The 19203-nt window shown below is 40.1% G+C and overlaps 1 protein-coding gene across 1 annotated transcript; it reads left to right on the top strand.

Annotated features, from left to right (window-relative positions):
- Positions 1-12179: 12179 nt before the first annotated feature.
- Positions 12180-18700, top strand: LOC135475212 (glyoxylate reductase/hydroxypyruvate reductase-like). The gene is made up of 3 exons (XM_064755022.1): positions 12180-12682; positions 17059-17229; positions 17921-18700. Exons 1-3 carry the CDS (start codon positions 12466-12468, stop codon positions 18514-18516), a joined length of 984 nt encoding a protein of 327 aa, XP_064611092.1. The 5' UTR covers positions 12180-12465; the 3' UTR covers positions 18517-18700.
- Positions 18701-19203: the final 503 nt, after the last annotated feature.

Raw genomic sequence — 19203 nt, 5'->3', positions numbered from 1 at the left:
TTTCATCGTTAGGCCGAGACAATGTCACAGGCTGGGTGTTGTATCTCCACGATGACAGAACGTCGTGACATGAGGGGAAAAATCTGTTCCCATTTACAGTTTGCACCATACATCACATCCGTGAGGCCATTCATACTGTAGATAAGTTGAACGCTTCGGTGAACTAGGTTAGAGCTTCCGCTCCGAAGTTGGGAAATCTTGTATCAAACTCGGGTCGGGTCAAACCAGAGGCTGGTTCTTGGTACTTGGTGTTGCTTTGCTTGGCGTCCAGCACTGAGAGGTTATAATGAGGGAAAAGGACTGGTAGGCCCTGTGTCAGCATAATATGTCTGTGTGGGGTGTCATATCTGGTGTCTTCGTTATGATACTTCAAAGGCGGTAGCTCTTTGGTGGCATGGACTCGCTCTGCCACAAAAAACACTGTACACACATTTGATGACTCCCCATCGTCTTATGACTAAAATGCGACGTAAATGCCCAAGCATACATACATACTACGTACATGCATCCCATATAACACACTGATGTCAAGCCAACTGTCCAGATATCGGACACTGTCTTAAAAGGCAGCTGCATTGACCATTAACAGACCTTTTGTTTTGGATTTCGTGGAAAAACTGCATCTCTGTGAAACGACTACAGCCTTACAAAACAGATTACCGAAGAAAGAAAACTTTAAAAGCCTTTCGTGACACACGTCTACTGGTTAATGTTGAATTATGACGGAAAATCTTCAGGTCAGGAAAACGGCCAGGTTCATGGACCAGGAATCGGTCAGGTAACGTGAGTCCAGCTATTCAGAAGAATGGAAATAAGTAGCAGGACAAGAACAGGGTCCTGCACCACGCAGAAAATTGAACAGGGGTCATTTCCTTCATACAGAACAAAACTGTCACTCAAATAACCATATGGCATTTTTAATAATGTGAATAGCCGGAATATTTGTCATTACGTCCTCCACCAGCTTAAATATTATGTAGGCTAGTTGTTATATAAATTTATTGAGCCTCATATTGTTGACCACACAAGCAAGTAATTCTAACAGAATAAAAGCGAAAGCAGTGAAATTAATGCTTACAAAACATCTGACTTTCTACATCTGATTTTGGTTTTGTAACAGTCAAGCGTGAATTTAGCAAAAGCACCCATGTATTTTTCATCCACAGTGTGACCGATACTGGCTCCTGGCTCATGTATGGCGTGTGAACCGTAATTTAAATGTGTGTCGTAGATTAAATATGTAGTTTTTAGACATTAGAACTAATGACCTTTTCTGGAAAAAATTCATATTACAATTCAAAAAGAATGCATGAGAATGAGCCTCGATTCCACAAAATGAGTTGGGATGCAACTTTGCCACGGTATCGTGTTGCGATGCGAAGCTGATGACCTTAGTCTAAATCAGTGATTTTCATTAAATATATGACAAGAAGAGTACCTTGATTGCATCTGTACAATTCTGCTTGGCTGAATAAGCCGTTATTCGTGATGAAGCCGCCCAATAACCACCTGCTGTCCGATGGTTACACTACTGACACTTTACAATGGGTATACAGTCTATAAGGCAGTGTGTCTGAGGGTGAATGAACCATGTGTTCGAGCCATTCTGTGTTGATTTCTACGTTTAACGCCGGGCACCCTGTAGCTTACCTGGATACTCTGCAGTTTTCCATGGGCACTGTGCAGTTTACTCTGATCAATGCATTTGTTTATTTGTTTATTTATTTATTTGATTGGTGTTTTACGCCGTACTCAAGAATATTTCACTTATGCGACGGCGGCTAGCATTATGGTGGGAGGAAACAGGGCAGAGCCCGGGGGAAACCCACGACCATTCCCGGGTTGCTGCAAACCTTTCCACGTACGGCTGGGGATTGCACCAATTATCCCTGACACTGCATGGTTTACCCCGAGGACGGCACAGATTACCTTGGGCAATGCGCGGATTACTCTGGGCACTATAGGGATTACCCTGGGCACTATGCGGATTACCATGGGCACTGTACGGTTTACCCCGGGTACTGTATGGTTTACCCTGGGGACTGCATGATTTACTCCGCCGACTGCGCAGATTACCCCGGGCACTGTATGATTTACCCCTATGATATTACTGTAAAATACTTGAATAAGGCTATAATCAAATGAAATAAACCAAATGTATAAATATCGCTATTTTCCTTCAGATATATTTAGATTTGTTTGAATGTTCAATAGTACATTCAATAGTAATAAAAGTTGATTGCTTCAGTCAAGTAGAGAGACGTTATTTTTTTTAGACGAAAGGCGTCTAACCGTGCGGATATAACATAGTTTGGACATTTTTTATGCTGAGCTGAGGCTTAAGTTTGTTTAGTGTTTTTTTTTAAGACAGTATATCTTCCGCCAACAGACGCATAGACGTGGAAGGCTTGAGCTTGTGTTTCAAATGAGTGAGTGAGTGAGTGCTCGGGGTTTAACGTCGTACCTAACAATTTTTCAGTCATATGACGACATAGGAATCCTTAGAGTGCATGTAATATGCATAACTCAGACATTTGAATGATATTCATTCACAGTGAAACATTTATGAGGATCAAGCAGTTTCATAAATCTTACTTTGTATATTTTCTTCAACTTTCAGGATGTTTAAGATGTTCTGGTTGGGTGTTTTGGGGATCGTCTATTACCAGTCCCCCCGAACAGAGCGGACCTCGGACAAAACAGCCATGACTCATCACAAAGTGCGCGACACCAACAATGAACCATTAAGTGCCGAGATACGGATTCGAACTGACGACCGACAAATCGTGCCACGTAACTTCATAGATATACCTCTATCAACCGACGATAAAGATATCCGTCGGACCAAATTTAGAGCTCGCAGACTTCACTATCTCCTCAAGTCGGATCTTTGTGAGCTTGTTTGTTCTCATTGTCAACAAAAACTGCCTCTGCGATGGTCGGCTCTATGTAAGGCTCAGTGTAGTAATTTAGGACGCGCCTACCAGCTGTGTTTTGCCATGTGGCGCCGAGACAATCTAATAGAACACTGACAGCGCCACCTATTTCCGTATCCCAATTCCCCGAGGGGAGGCAACTATACCAAAGTGGTGTCACAAGAATTAGTCTTCGGAATCAGCAGTATTGTGACGTATAGCAGCGTATGCGTCTGTGAGGGAACCTCTGAGAATAGGCGTGGTGATTAAAAAACCTTTCATGCGTATAGGGAAACACAGTATAACCAGCTCCAAGGTTGGACGTGATGAATTGCATGTTGATACTGAACTGCATGTTGATCAAGGAATTGTAGAATCTGCACAATATGGAGAGTTGAAAGATGCAGTTGTTATCACAGAACAAGCTATAGTATAGGGTTAGTAATCCCCGAGACAAACATTAGATCTTGTCATTCAAGAAAATGACGCGAAGCAGAAATTTTCCTGATGGTGGCAAAGGTAGAAAGAAAATTCAGCAGAGTGGATACTTTTATTTTCAATGGTCACCTGTCAGAACAAAAACGCAGTCAAAACACACACATATCATCATTTTGATTTAGTGATGGACAGTCTAAGGTAATGGGATTTGCAAAGACGTCCATGGCAAGAAGGGCATCATCTATGGACCAAGAATGGCTCAATATAGTACATGGTGATGGAAAGGTACGAGTGAATAATATTTCCAGAGAGGACCTTTCATATCTAACTTGAATAAAACAGCTGGTATAGTACGTTATTTTTAAGCAACTGCACTGATATACAGTGAACCCCTGTAAAATATAAAATTACTGTGACGTTTATGGCTTGTACAAACTTGTGGATCCTAAGTGTTGTGCTTATGTAGTTAGAAATTCCCCACAGTTGTGCTATGATGTTTTATAAAATCGTACTGTACCAAAGCGAATCATATAGAGCCCTTTTACAGACGTTTTGTGTAAAATGTAGAAGCAATAGGTTGCACTTAGACAAAACCCCGTCCCAGTGCACCAAACATGTCACCACTCCTGCTATCAAACAGAGCTGCCTCAAAAGCCTTGAAAAGTCTCTTGTTTATTTAGCAAAACACGTTTAGTTGATATTAATACAAAAAATGTCACACTGGTACACGTATCTAAATTCTTCGGCTTTTGTAAAGAGACATTGCACGTATGAACAACCCAGGCTGGAGTTTGTTGATCAATAATAGGCCTACTGTGCCACGCTGGAACCGTATGCCCACAAATGGTTCATTTATATCCACTAGTTGCTATCCTTCAAAAGAAGCTTATTTAATATTGAGCTTCCGGTGAAATATAGACAGTTAAATTAAAGGAACAGAAACAACCTGGAAATGTGACTTAACGGAGAATCGGTTTAAGGTTTTGTGACTCATGACATGAGTGGGAGATTGTCAGCTTATCTTAAGTCGCAATGAGATTCAATGTACGTGTACATGTACACGTATATAGAAAACAGAGTGTAGGTTATGTAAATTGCTGTGTAAAAATATTATGCATTATAACTGTATTAAAACCAAGTTTGAGAAAACTTGAATTTTTCGGTGTCATGTTGAATTGAAAGGTGTTAGTATATCGTATTTCAAATACCTGTTAAGGGTGGAACGTGTCTCCTACCACGATATAAATGAAGAGTAAAAACCAGAATAGTGACGACTTTGTGATAGTTGGAAAATGATCACAAGTAACCGGTGAAATTAGACATCTTTTTCATTAATAAATGCTTAAATAGTACCAGGCATCTAACACCACGACATATGTAAAAAATAGTGCAGTGATCTTAATTGAAATCTATGAAACGTCACTGGCCTAGAATTAATGACAATGCTGTGTTGTCATCGCTGTTTACGTGAATGCAGGGCAAAGTGATCAGGCCTCGAGATGCTAAGTTCACCTGCGGAACATGTATATAAGGTGAGAGTTCAACCCTGGTCTTAGACAGGATTTAGAGACTCCAACCCTCTTACAGTGGATGTTGTGAGGCCTGGATGACAATAAGAAACCGTCTATGACGCTTGTGTGACCTTGTGCGCTGCCTTACGTTCATTGAAGGCCACTTCCAACTGATATCGCGCGCAAGCTTGCACGACACACGCTCAAAAAAATTATCTTAAATTTAACAGAAAGCCTCTTGTCTGAGTGATGCTAAAATGTATTCTGCTATTATTCTGTTAGATACGCCACACCTATAACTCAGACAACAGGTTTCTTTTAAATGAAATGATTAATTTTTTGAGTGAAGGTGAGAATATGTATTAGTTTTCGACGTCCTCCTGACTCCATGTAAGCCTGAAGCCTTATCACACTATTGGCACTCTTCTGATTTTACTATCTGTGCTGTCAGTCTTCTTATATAGGGTATTTCCAGTGGTCTTTCATGAAAATTCATTCAAGAGCACTTGTTTCCACCGGGATCAGAAAATCCTATTTTCGGCAACAAATGTTGCTCGTGAGCGCTGAACTTAAACAAATTCCTATGATACTCACAGTAAGAAAGACTGAAGCATAGATGGTATGTTGGAATTTTTCTTCTGCGTCTGAAAATAATGTCTTGCATTGCCTGGAGGACGAGAGAAAAAAGGTTGAGTTGTTCAGTGTTTTTTTCAAAGCATTGAGGAAACACTTTATAGACTGAAAAAGAAAGGAAATTCCTTTATCATACTGAACATGAAGATTTATATTGAATAACACTAATTATTAGGCCGTATTAATTGTAATACTGAACCACACACAATGATAGGCATATGGTCGATAGTCAGCAGTATAAATGTGCCAAAATTGCCACAGGTGGTTCTCAATTTACACAAAATAAGAAAAAAAGACACTTTATGGTCTGTAAGATAGTAAGGCTGAAGTACGCGGATATACTGGTGCAGTGATCAGTATATATTTATTGGCGGGCTTCAGTCTAGTAAATAGACCAGCCCAAAACGAGAGACTCAAGTGTTGGCTGATTTCACAGTCTGCTTAAGGGAGACAACCTATGGTGGATTATAGGTCAAGTCAAGGGATATGGTGTACTAAGCCTTGTGTTTCATTTCATTACTACTTCGCTCAACATTTTGAAACAACGAACTGAGGAGTAAAATTGTCAAGACAAAATGGAAGGAAAAATGAACAAAGACGTTATGGTAAAATATATTACTATAAAAACTGATTAATATTAGTGTTTATATGTATCTACGGATGCTACATGAACTAAAATCTGAATATCTGGAGCTTGATGTGAAATACATGTGTTACAGACATACATTGCTCCATATTTAACACGAAACGTTTATTTAGTAGAAGAGCAAATGGTATGTCAGCAGCAACACGAAATAATATAGCTGTCGTCTGCCACCCAATCCAATGACGCAGAGATAAAGAAGGAAGGAATGACTATGTCACAAAGGCAATACCGGATAAAGAAGACGATTTATTCACCTCAGTACGTTCCTGCTTTCAATCAGATTCAGAAACTTATGTTTTAAAATGTCACAAAACATTTGGATTACTGATCAAGACCTCACTGGAGAATTTCATTGGGAATTTTTATAAGCGTATGTGTTGTTAACTGTAGCGAGCTAAAAGCAAAAGCTAAAATTCCGTTTACCGAATGTCTTATTTTTGGTTTTAAAACATTTAAGTGTTGGTTGAACACCTAGTTTATGACCTCCTCTTACTTGGATTTCGATGTATTGAGCTGCATCATTTAGAAAACATGAAGGTGTCTGAAATACCTTAGACAAAATTCCATAAAACCATACAAGCTAGGATCAATAAAACCGACATGACATGTTGATCCGGCTCTGCCCCTCTGTATGTACTTATTGTTGTCCAAGCTTCTGGGGGGTCTATGCCATGTGTTCCTTATGGCGTGGGGATGGGCACAGTGCAGGGCCCGGTTTCACGAATCTTCTTAAGTTATTTTACTTAAGCAAGACTGTTTTGCTTAAGCAACATAATACAGTACTTATGAAGCGTTTGATTTAAGTTTTGTCGGGAAGCATTTCATCCTGGGCTTAAGAAAAAAAAACTCCGACTTAAGCAATTTACTGGACTTAGGAAGTTTTGTGAAACTGGGCCCAGATGTACCCTCAACCAGACTTTGGTTTAATAGTTAACACCAATTAATCCTCGTCGACACCGTTGTTTGTAAAATACGCCTTAATGATTATCATTTCATTTCCAGTGCTCTACAAGAAAGGATTCTGAAATGAGCTCTTGTGCTTAGATGACATCCTTACAGAAAGCAAACTTCATTGTATCTGAGTTTTTATTAATTTATTTTTTATAATAGAATGACTTGAGAGAAATTTGCTTCGCCTTTTGAAGATTTGCGTGGATGGGGGGAGTAAATGGCACGCCCTGGAGTATGCGCGACAATGAATAAAAACAAACAGGATTAGTTCCTACTGGTATTGAGGACTCTCTCACTAGTTGTAAAAGGTCAATGAAAATGGTGTTTGATGGATGATTCTGTAGGTCAACGACAATCAAACTGAAGGACAAAGGCACTACTCTATAAGTAGAAGTTAAAGACCCCTGGACGTTAAAAGTTACAAAAAAAATTCCCTAAATGACGTTGCAAGGGGTTTATTGGTGGTCAGCAGATGGCGTCGACATTCCCCGAGAAGCAGATTTTGATTGACAAGGATGGAGTTCGAATGAAAAATTGAAGACAGCACATCCGGAAATTAGTGATCTTTACGTAGGCCTGGTCATGTTTGACTTGTTACACGGAGAAAATTAGGAATATATAAACTATTACATTTGTTATTCAGTGTTAAGGTAATCGTGAAAATAACGGATATATAGAATTTCCAACTCATATAAAAACAGTCGTAATTATTTTCACACATCGAAAGCTCAACTAATCAACCTCCTTCAGACTCACCAATAAACCAGCAAGAGTTTCTCCCCCTGAAACTTGTCACATGTTGCACTGCAGAACCCGACGGACTTTTTTTATGAATGAATGATTATGGCTTAACGCCAGACTTTTTTATGGGTTAACTGTATATGCCCCTATAAGCATATAGCATGTACATCAACCTTGCTGACAAGAAGATCTTCAAGCGAATACATGAATTTTGCTCTGAGATTAATATAACTAAGAGACAGCTGGTTCTTCTGTGTTTGTAAATTCACTAGTATGAGTCGTAAAGCTGATTTTTCCCCAACAGTATATAATTGGTTGATTATATATGAAATATTGAGTGAATAAATCTATATTTTTGCATTGCTATATCAATAGAACATCGCTAGAACAATTTTTGGTCGCAAAAGTCGCCGTTTGGCGTGTAACTATACAGTTATGCCTCTACCAACCTTGCTCCTAATGTATATGAATGACTGAGTGAGTGTGTACTTGGGGTTTTACGTCGTACTTCACAATTTTTCAGTCATTTGACGACGATTATCTAGTCGACTATATATTCCTTACATAGTTTCTAAACCTTGAACTGTCTTTCTCTTCACATCATAGATGGCGGTCTTGCTATCTGGGGTTTAAAGGTTCTTGGAATAACAATAGATCATACATTATAAATCATTCTGTTTTGAAGTTTTTCGTGTTTAGTGGTTTCATTTTACAGTTCTGTCATTTTTATCAAAAAATTTTTCGGTTATGCATTTCGGTTATCTGTATCAAGGCTTGCACGCCATGATACAGCTGAAAAACTGTTTGGATGGCATAAAATCACAACCATTGATTCGTTTATAAATTGAGTTGTGACGAAAGAAAACCATGTGATTCATGGGGACCTCAGGTGACAGGGGAGAATTGTCGATAGATTAATTACTGTCTACAAAAGTTACGATTATTTCTACCCATTATCATTGGCCAAATGTATTCTATAAATACCATAATTATATTTGCCCAAACTGACAGCACTACAATAACATGATATTGTTCATCAGTCATTCCTCCATACTCAGCTCTGTCAGAACCTTTCGTTCTACTTTCCTCACCAAAATAACCTGTCTGTAAAAGGGAAACGGTTACTTTCAAAATTGAAGAAATAACACATTGTGTGAGTGACATAATTATTTAATCTGAATAACAAATTCTCCTACTGAACGATTCAAAGGCGCAGTTTTACGCGAAGATCGTTGTCAGATTCATGTGCCTGTCGAAAGGTTTCTGACGTGTTCTGGTAGGATTCTTATCCATCCATGTAAGTGACGACCGTCACGCATAAGTGAGTGAAACTACTTGAGAATGGCGTTAAATACCAATGAAATAAATATACAAATAAACACATTAGCAATCAAAACACTATTGCATTTAGAAATGGAAACATGTAAGTCAATTTTTGCTGACAACTACTTGCAGGAACTACGTTTTGAAGGCACCGTTCATATGAACCGTAGTTACTCAAGGAGGTTATAATGAACGCTGAAAACCTGTTTTATCATGCAAATACTGCATCCCATGTTGAACGATACCATTTTCTAAAATTGCCGTCAGCGGACATATCGCCCCACTCCCCGCGTCCTCATATGACTGAAAACTTATATGTTAAATCCCAAGAATACATACATACTCAGGATACATGTAAGAATTTCACTAATATATATATATATATATATATATATATATATATATATATATATATATATATATATATATATATATATATATATTTATATATATGTATACCTTTGTACAAAGGACCTGGTACGGTAAAGTGGAGAATAGGCCCCAGAGAGGTAAGATAAGAAAATGCAAATTTCAAAATCCCAGCACAATTCTGTTAATTTCCAAATCAGTAGTATAAAACTTCGTCGAAGCACTCACTAAAGTTATAATGCCATAAAAGAGATGGTTGTTTAGTAATAACCCTCCAAAAATGCACTCTCGATCAAAAACGCCAATTTTTTGTTCAAACGAGGCACTGGGTTTTTAATTTACAGTATGAAGATCAACGTTAACCAGAAAAATATCTTTACTGAAACTTTCCTGTGTGTATTTCTACGTGCTTTCAAAGTTTCGTTTTGGTTAACTTTTGTCTTCATATGTAAAACATAAACTTTATAATGTGATCAGTTTGGTCATGCTTTGACTACTTTAAGATCCGTATTTTTGCCATAGTGTGTCGGGCGCCCTTCATGGTACAGACTAACGAAGTCACTATGGAACATGTATTTCCCCGAGGAAGAGTTCGAACCTTTGTGAGTTTTTTTTTCTCTAACAACATACTTTTTTGTTAGTAAAGATATAGGATGCATTAAATAAGTGTTATCATGAATTAGAGTTGGCAATTGTTAAGCCATGGTATATACGTAACGTGTGGCAACTATAGCGAAATCATATACGTGAATCCTGGCAGAGAGCACACGTGGTCCTCTTGCTATCGTTAACATCAACATGTTATGGGGAAGTATAAGGCTGAGCATTTGTTATATGTGTATTTAATTGATTGGTGCATAACTGCGTGCTCAGGAATTCGTCAGAATGTTGCACTTGTGGTGCAGTGATTTTCCGCATCCTACATTGTCTAATGCAAAAAAAAGGATTTTTCAGTGTGTGACTGGAGCCGACTATTAATTTTTCGATTTTATGACCAATACACTGCTTCAATGCATTCTTGATATATAACCGGAAAAGGGAAGTGAAACATAACTGAAAAATGAGATAGCCTTGCGAGTGTGTCAGAGCTGTCAATCACAGCTATAGTCGGTGTCGCTTCTTGAGGTGCGCATGTTTCTTGCACTGGGGCCGATTTCCCGCATGAACATACCAGGTCCTTTTAAAATGTGACTGTGAAAGCAAATTTTGTGAGTTTAATGTGCGTGTTGAGATACAAAAATAATAAAATTATAATATAATCAATTTAAACCCCAAATCAACTTGACAGAGCCTACTGTTACCTCTCTACAACCCACTTTGTAACAATTATAATTATAATACGTATGCTCAATGGACAGTTTTTCTCATTGATATTTACAAACTGTGAATCAAAATGATATTTTGCGCAGAGCAAGAGAACCCTTTTATAAAGACTTTGGTTTATATATATTTATAATAATGGGAATACCAGTGTACGGTTTCGGGTGTGAGGAAATTCTGTTTCGATAGGTTCTGAAGTCACGCGAGGTAAAGAAGCCTTGGTCTCAAAAACAATTAGAAAAAGGTATTCTAACCGTATTTTCTTTGCAATAATATGCACACCCAACATATCGATGTGTAGAGCTTGCAATGTTGGTCTACACGTGTCATGCACTGGCGAAAGGCAATTTCCGTGGTGCCCATCAGTGATTTTGAAAACATAGCTGAATATAGGCGACAGTTCACAGAAACAGACTATAAAATCTTGAACCTTAACCCAAACTTTCCTTGAATGCCTGCCTGACCTGACATGACATCTCGTACCCTCGCCTGACCGACATGAGTCGTATACTCGCCTGACCCGACATGAGTCGAACCCTCGCCTGACCTGACACGAGTCGAATCATCGCCTGCCCTGACATGAGCCAAATCCTCACTTGACCTGATATGAGTCGAATTCTCGGCTGATCGGACATAGGGCGAAAACTCGACTGACATATGAGTCGTATCCTCGCCTGACCCGATATGAGTCTGATCCTCGCCTGACCTGACATTAGTCGAATCCTCGCTTGACCTGACAGAAGCCGAATCCCTGGCTGGCCTGACATGAGTCGATTCCTGGCCGGACTGAGCCTAAATAAGCTTGACCGAACACAACAAATATTCGGATAATATTCAGAGATAGTGCTTGGGAAATCATTATTCAGTTCACAGCAAACCACGATTGGGTGGTAATGAGCTTTGTTATTACATAATAATGGGCTTACACTAAACTCAAAAAAAAATAATCTGTTAATTTTAACACAAAGTCGTTGTTGTCTGAGTGATGCTGAATGCATTCTGAACACTAAGATATCTTAATTGATATAATTAATTAATATATACAGTTAATGTTACAATCATATAATATCACAGATACCAAAAGCAGATTATTCAATAAAACAGACCTACAGACCCAATTTAATGGCAAAAAAATATATATATATCTTACCACGGTGGGCTTATAAGCCTGTGATATTATCACAAAATAGCCTACAGGCGTAAAGCTAACTAAAGATTCATGTCAGCACATCAATCAGATTCTTTTGTCGTATATAATGTCTATAGGCCCATTGTCCAAAAAAAAAATCACAATGCACAAGTAATCGGACTAATCCTGTTTGTCTGGCTATGTCTCATCTGCGTTTGCCGAAAACTTTTGTTATTTGCGCACAGTCGGGACATATCGCTACACAGCCGAGTTTGTAATACCGCGCCGCAAGGGGAGATAATTTTTGTGTGCAGACCGCTATCAAAATCAATACGTCCTTGCGCTGACCTCCAGGCATCTCAAGGTCGCGGAAGGTGATAGTCAAACGTGACTCGGCGAACGATCTGTAGCCGCGAGAGTCAGCCGAGGAAGAGCTCTAAGGACGGACGCACTGATAGCACCAGATTCTGCGAGTGACTCCTAGCCACGATGAGCGAACGAGAGCAATCCCCGAGGCCCCGTGTGTATGTAACGAGAAGGGTACCACAGCCCGGCATAGATGTGCTGTCCAAGGAGTGCGATCTGACATTTTGGGACAGCGACGAGGCCATCCCACAAGATGTCCTCCTCGAAAATGTTCGTGGCATCGATGGTCTGTTCTGCATGCTCACAGACAATATCAACACAGAGGTGCTTGAGGCTGCAGGTTCGTATTAGCTGCACATGCCATATAGATACATGTGCCTTTTAGTAGGCTTACTCTCAGTGCACTGGCTTATGGTACTACCTGTTATGTAGGGCCTACATGACTGCATGGGACTAAGTTATGGTGAACAGGACGTGCAGCCTCGGTCTGTGCGACCGCGGTATTCGTCGATACAGTATATTACAGGCCGAAGCAGGAAGAAAAATTTAAATGGATTGGAGTAAATATGGCTCTCATTGTTTTATGAATTATTAATTATTTGATCCTACATGTATATAAGGCTACTTAATTTTAATGAGTGCTTTTATAACACGGTGTTTATTCTTCTATAGCAACCGGTATTTTTTTCATGCTAACATTTTAGTCCTACCGGTGTATTTTTTCTCTTTTTTTTCTTTAGCTAAATGACAGTTTTTGTCCCTTTCAAAAGTGAGCTAATATTAGGCCTAGTCATGTGGAAACGTTAGTACTTAGCATTAGAAATGATGCGACTGTATACTCATATGTTCACAACATGTCTGATAGCCTACATTTGTGTTCGTTCAGAATGAAATTTGGATGGATTCAGCTAACAGTCTAGCTTTAAGTTTCTTTTGTTAAGATGTATTACAGTGCTGGGGGAGTGGGTCATATTGAATTACATCTGACAGCTGATGTAATACATACGTAACAAGACTATATATTTAGTGTAATATTAGCTAGACCTATACCTCTAAATGGTATACTCGCTTGGCGTTCAGCATGAAGGGGATAGTGCAACGACTGGTTGACCCGTATCAGTATAATGGCTTGGGCGGGGCAGCTTACTTGCCTTCGGTATGGCATCTCAGTGACGCAGCACTAGATAAAAGAGCGGTGGAAATCCGTCCTGCAACAAGGAGACACATTACAAGCACTCTAAGGGTTGACTTCGTCGTCATATGACTGAACTGTTGTTAAGTACGACGTTAAACCCCAATCATTCACTCACAATGGTATCTGACTGGTGTTTTACGCCATACTCAAGAATATCTTAATGGTATACAGCAGACAATCGTGCGAACCAGCACTTCTGTGTTTGTACTAATTAACACTGTGACATTGGTCGGCTTCTTGAGTTTGCGGCTGGTTGAACTCATCGTAGATCTGTTTGCCGTGGTATAAGTGAAAATATCTGGTGTGGTCGTATTACACATAAAAGTTAGAAGAAGAAAAAATGCAAAAAAATAATAGCTGGTGGTTCTAACATTCCAGAAGGCGTTTTCTGCACTTTTATAGCAGGTGTACATGTACGTGCAGCATGATATAGGCCTACCTACAGCCAACTCTGAAATGATTTAAAATATAAGGCTCGATAGTTCCAATAACTGTGACTATATTCACTACACACCTGATAGGTGGAGAGCTTTCACTTTGTGTGGGTTTGGCGTTTGACTACCTTCCGTGATTTGTTATGCAATGACCAAAAATAGCGCCACGTGTCGGACATCACTCTCTGTCCGCGTGTGACCTATATATTCCGACGTGTAGCCTAAGATGCGCTTTCGTTCTGTCACGCATTCTTCCGCCCTGTACGGCACAATTTACCGTTGAGTTTGTACAATATCTTCGCTAGCCCAACGAACGAGAGGGCCTTCGTGGGCGGAGTCGTTGTGACAGGAGACGACTACTAGCCTTCCACCATTGAAGTCACGTGTTCAACTCCAGGTCTCGCTTTTTTCATTTAAGGTCAGTTTAGGTTTTAATGTATCTCACGGGTTGGGTGGGTTGTTTTTTTTACCCTTCGGTCCCCCACCCCTATTCAGGAAGCCCGACAACCGTCATATTTTACTGAGCTTCATGTAGGCCTATATACTGAAGAAATCTAACGCAGAAATCCATTTGAAACAGCAGCAGTTCTCCATGACGGAAGGAAAGGCTGATTAAGATCGATGCCTTGACTATTTGACTTTCTCCAGGCACGAAGTTTATGATGCTTTGGAATGTGTCCTTGGCGCATACTGTTGTTGTTGAGAGATAGATATTTTTTGTCTCGGAATAATAACATGGAGATATGACTCCCGTGTCAAGTCAGAACTATAAAACATAATCATAGATACGGCATAAGACTACAACGCATTCAGACCTTGAAGCTTCCTGCACCTACCAATGACCCCAGGACGATGATGATGCCTTACTCAGCTGTGATAGTGGATCCTTTAGTCAGTTCTGCTGGCTCAGCAGTTTGGTTTAACAGCCCTAGGATGTAACATTGTTGATTGATAAGTGTGTAGTCTGACGCCCTACGCATGCTCAACAAGCTAAATTATCAGCAGCGTTGCCAACCATTCTTCAGCGGAAGTTAGGATCTGAAACATGTGAACACGTGCCAAGTTGCCATGATATGATAGCCACAGCACATCATGGGTGCAGTTAAATTGGTGTGACTTTTAATTAACACACTGGCCCCCCACTATCCCTTCACTGGCCCTTAAATCCTTGCAAGAGCTTCAGTTTTGTTTTCAAGGCTTTAATAAGTAATTGAAAAATATTATATTTTAGGATAAGTGCTTGATTTGCCTATGTCAAATATCATATTTTATTAAATGTTACGAAATGAACTGGTAAATATGCTAGCGAAATAAAATCCATTGTTATCCATATAAACGTTTGTACTGAAAGTAGGTGGTCCTTGAAAGTCCTTGACATCAAGTTTTACAAGTATTCGGTGAGAATGCTGTATGACTTCCCATACAGTAACTGACGTTTTTTTTGTTTGAGGTCATATGCAAGGTCGTTACCACGTCGAGAGCTCATTGATCAAGCTCTGGACAGATAGTTTGCTCTATCGGTTGCTACTCTCCTAAAGCGAAGAATTACGTACATTGACTAATTTTGAGTGATTAAGCTGAAATTGCGCAGGTATATGTAAAAAACTAAAACATGCATGACCAATGGTAGGTAGATAATGGAATGGTAGGACAAGAGTTTTGAAGGATTGTCGTTTAAGGGTTCACATCTGGTCTGTCATGATTCCGTCTGTCCAACACTAATCAGTTTTCTAGACTTGTTTTCAAAACAGAACATCGTATTGAATTAATACTTCCGGCCGTTTTGTCCATTTTCAAGAAATTATCACCGTTTTTTTGTCCTATAGTGGATTACAGCACTTTTACGGACTTGCTTGGTTATTTTAAATTGAAGCTTCATAAATTGTTTCACCGGGACAAGTTATACAGGCCAGGTCACTCACTATATTCTAGCTATAGGTGGCTTTGTATATTTTCAACAAAATTGTATTTTGTTCAGTTGAGAACTGTGACATAGCTATATTCTGATGACGCAGAGATTTGAGATTTGATTGGTTATTAACGCCTTAATACACGTATTACCTGTCAAATTTTTGGGTAAAATTCTCTGCATGCATAGAGAGCCCAGCCCGAACTGGATGTGTACGTGCAACCTTACCACAAGAGCAAAGTGTGTCGGGTGCGACGAGAGCATTTCTTTCGCAGGATGAAATAGCCAGGTTTCCTTTTGCCATCTACAACTATGACTAAATGACAAGTAATAAGGCATGGCTGTGGTCAACCTGATTATAAACTCAAATTTGGTATAGGCGTTCAATATATTCTAGATAGGTAGATACTTTTCCGGGACTTGGTGGAAGTTCGAATTCAAAACATGGCGGGCCTTTTTTCGACTCAAAAGTTTTGGATTAAAGATAAAAAAAGGTTTACAGATGCTGGCTGTGACATGACTACACTTCGATGCTCTCAGTGAATCTGTGTATACCAAGGGTAATGTTGGGTTCGAGCTGTTATTTTTAGTGAAATTGTCCGCGTGGAAGCCTGTGTGACAGTCGCTGGGCGCTCCGTTATCGTACGTAGTGTCTCAACTGGCTGGGACGGCGTAAAACACCAATCAAAAAAAAAAAAAAAAAATCAACTGGCTGGGTTATTACTCGATCTGACTTATGAGGTTGGGCATGGGTACAGTCCACTATAGCCTGGTTTTCAGTTCGTTGTGAGCGTTAACACGGTCTCTAAATATCAACGGGAAAAGTTTTGTTCATCTCCGGGAGAACCTTATTTTAAAGGGGTTTTGAAATCCTGCCCGAGACTACAGATGTGCTGCCATACCTCTCCCTCTCCCACCACTGCTATAAGCCCTTAGTTTATCTCCTTAATCTCTCGCTTAGTCTCTAAGTGATATCTAAACGATTAGGTTATTAAAGAAGGTGATAAGCCTGTCCTTGGTGTTTTCAACATCGTGATACAATGTACCCCAACAGTGGGTTACAATATTGCCATCACATTCTGTTCACATATTCTCGTCCAGTAGGGACAGATATTTCCAAAATAAAAGCCACTCCAAGCAGACCCAAACCTAAGAAGCTAGTGATGTTGTCGTTGTAGGCCCCAGCCTGAAGATCGTGGCTACCATGTCAGTGGGGTTTGAACACATCGACATACAGGAGTGTCAGAAAAGAGGGATAAAGGTGGCCAACACCCCGAATGTGTCCACAGACAGTGTCGCCGAGTTCACAGTCACCATGTTGCTGGCTTGCTCCCGAAGGCTACTCGAGGGTACGTATACAGAAAGCCGGTATAATCTTAGTGTATTACCTGCCATATGATAATGCCGTAAATCCGGAACACTATACCAACATGTGGTATTGTGTTCTATACTAGGAGTAACGTCCATATTGGTTTAGGCCCTTGTTTGCAATTGGTTAGAACTGGACAGTCTTTCGTGAAGCGTGCGCAGCGCTGCGCACGCTTTGTGAAACGGGCCCCAGATCGATCACAAATGTCCTAAGACAAGTCTAAACTTTCAGTTTGTTAATGTAACATCGGAAAAGAAGCCACAGCTGTAGTATATCTGGATAAAGCGTCGCATCAATTTCAGCCCGTAACAGTTTTCTATACCCTGCAAAATTTTAACAACAAGAGTCTTGACGGGGGTTCCCTTGTTTTTATAGAGAGATCCCTCAAAAGAAGCAGAATCCTGATTTATTGTGGTGACGTGCTGTCCACGGCTTTTGCATCGACGAACTTTGGTTAGCAAGGTGTCCTCACCGTTTTCGGGAAATGGATAAATGACGCATGTTTTGGTCAGGCAGAGAAGGTTACTGTTTTAGAGCTTTTTGTATTAATATCCGTTTCTAAACTGTAAAACAGATTGATACGAGCTCGAATCAGTGACATGTTCATCACATGGATACCTGCTCGTGTAATATAATATTCAGTGCTGGCATTTTTGTATATATCGTTGCAGGCGTGGACGCCGTGAAGAAAGGGCAGTGGGGGAAATGGAAGCCAATGTGGCTGCTGGGAGTGGAACTTCACAACTCCGTCGTTGGCATCCTTGGGTTTGGCCGGATCGGATACGGCGTCGCCCGACGCCTTAAACCATTCGGCGTTGCCAGGCTTGTTTACAGTGACGTGACGCCAATGGGCTACGCCGCTGACCTGGGCGCTGAATACGTCACGTTTGACGAGATGGTTCGAGAGTCCGACTTCGTGTGTATTTGCTGTAATCTGACGCCCCAGACAAAACACAAATTCAACAAGAAAGTGTTCGAGAAGATGAAAAACACGGCCATCTTAATCAACACGGGGCGAGGCGGCGTCATACAGCATGACGATCTCTACGAGGCGCTGAAAGATAAGGTCATAGGGGGCGCTGCGCTTGACGTCACAGAGCCGGAACCTTTGCCGAAGGACAGCCCATTGCTGCAGCTTCCTAACTGCATCGTGGCGCCGCACATGGGGAGTAACACATGGCCGTCTAGGAACATGATGTCAGCTACTACCGCCAAGAACATCCTGGCTGTATTCCATCGTGAAGACCTCGTTGGGGAAGTTGTCTAAAAGACGGACAGAGTTGTCGAACTTTGTCAGGCTTTCGTTTTAATCAATGTTTTTTGCTCAATATACATCTCCATTGTGTAGGTCTTCAGCAGCTTAATTTATTAGTTTCGGTGCGAAAAATATGCTACTGGATATATGGATAAAATGCGTAAAGTGTCAATTCTTAATATATAAATATATATATATACATATATATATATATATATATATATATATATATATATATATATATATATAAAACTTGTAGAAAGTGGAAGTTGCAAACCAGTGTTACGAATGATGACAAGCTGTGTGTGCCAGGGTCACCTGTTATATATATATGTACAGACGTGAAAAACAATACTGTTAATAGTGTTATTGTAGACTTACAATCATTACCAACAACATGTTACCAACAAATAATGGCTTATTGTCATGCCAGTAATCGTTGACTTTAAAGTGAAAGAAAAAGCCCAGGAACCATACGTCTTACAGAATTATTACAGCGTTACCATCTATATTTATCACTAAAATAAGGTTGTTCGATTTATTGTACCATCAAAATAGAAGCTGTCGTCGGAATGGAGGGGGTGGGGTGCTCCGTGGCTTAGTTGGTTAGCGCGCAAGCGCAGCGTAATAACCCAGGACCCTCTCATGAATGTGGTCGCTGTGAGTTCAAGTCCAGCTCGTGCTGGCTTCCTCTCCGGC

Source organism: Liolophura sinensis, chromosome 9 (assembly GCF_032854445.1).
Source record: "Liolophura sinensis isolate JHLJ2023 chromosome 9, CUHK_Ljap_v2, whole genome shotgun sequence".
NCBI classification, from domain to species: Eukaryota; Metazoa; Mollusca; class Polyplacophora; order Chitonida; family Chitonidae; genus Liolophura; species Liolophura sinensis.
This window is presented reverse-complemented; position numbering and strand designations above follow the sequence as displayed.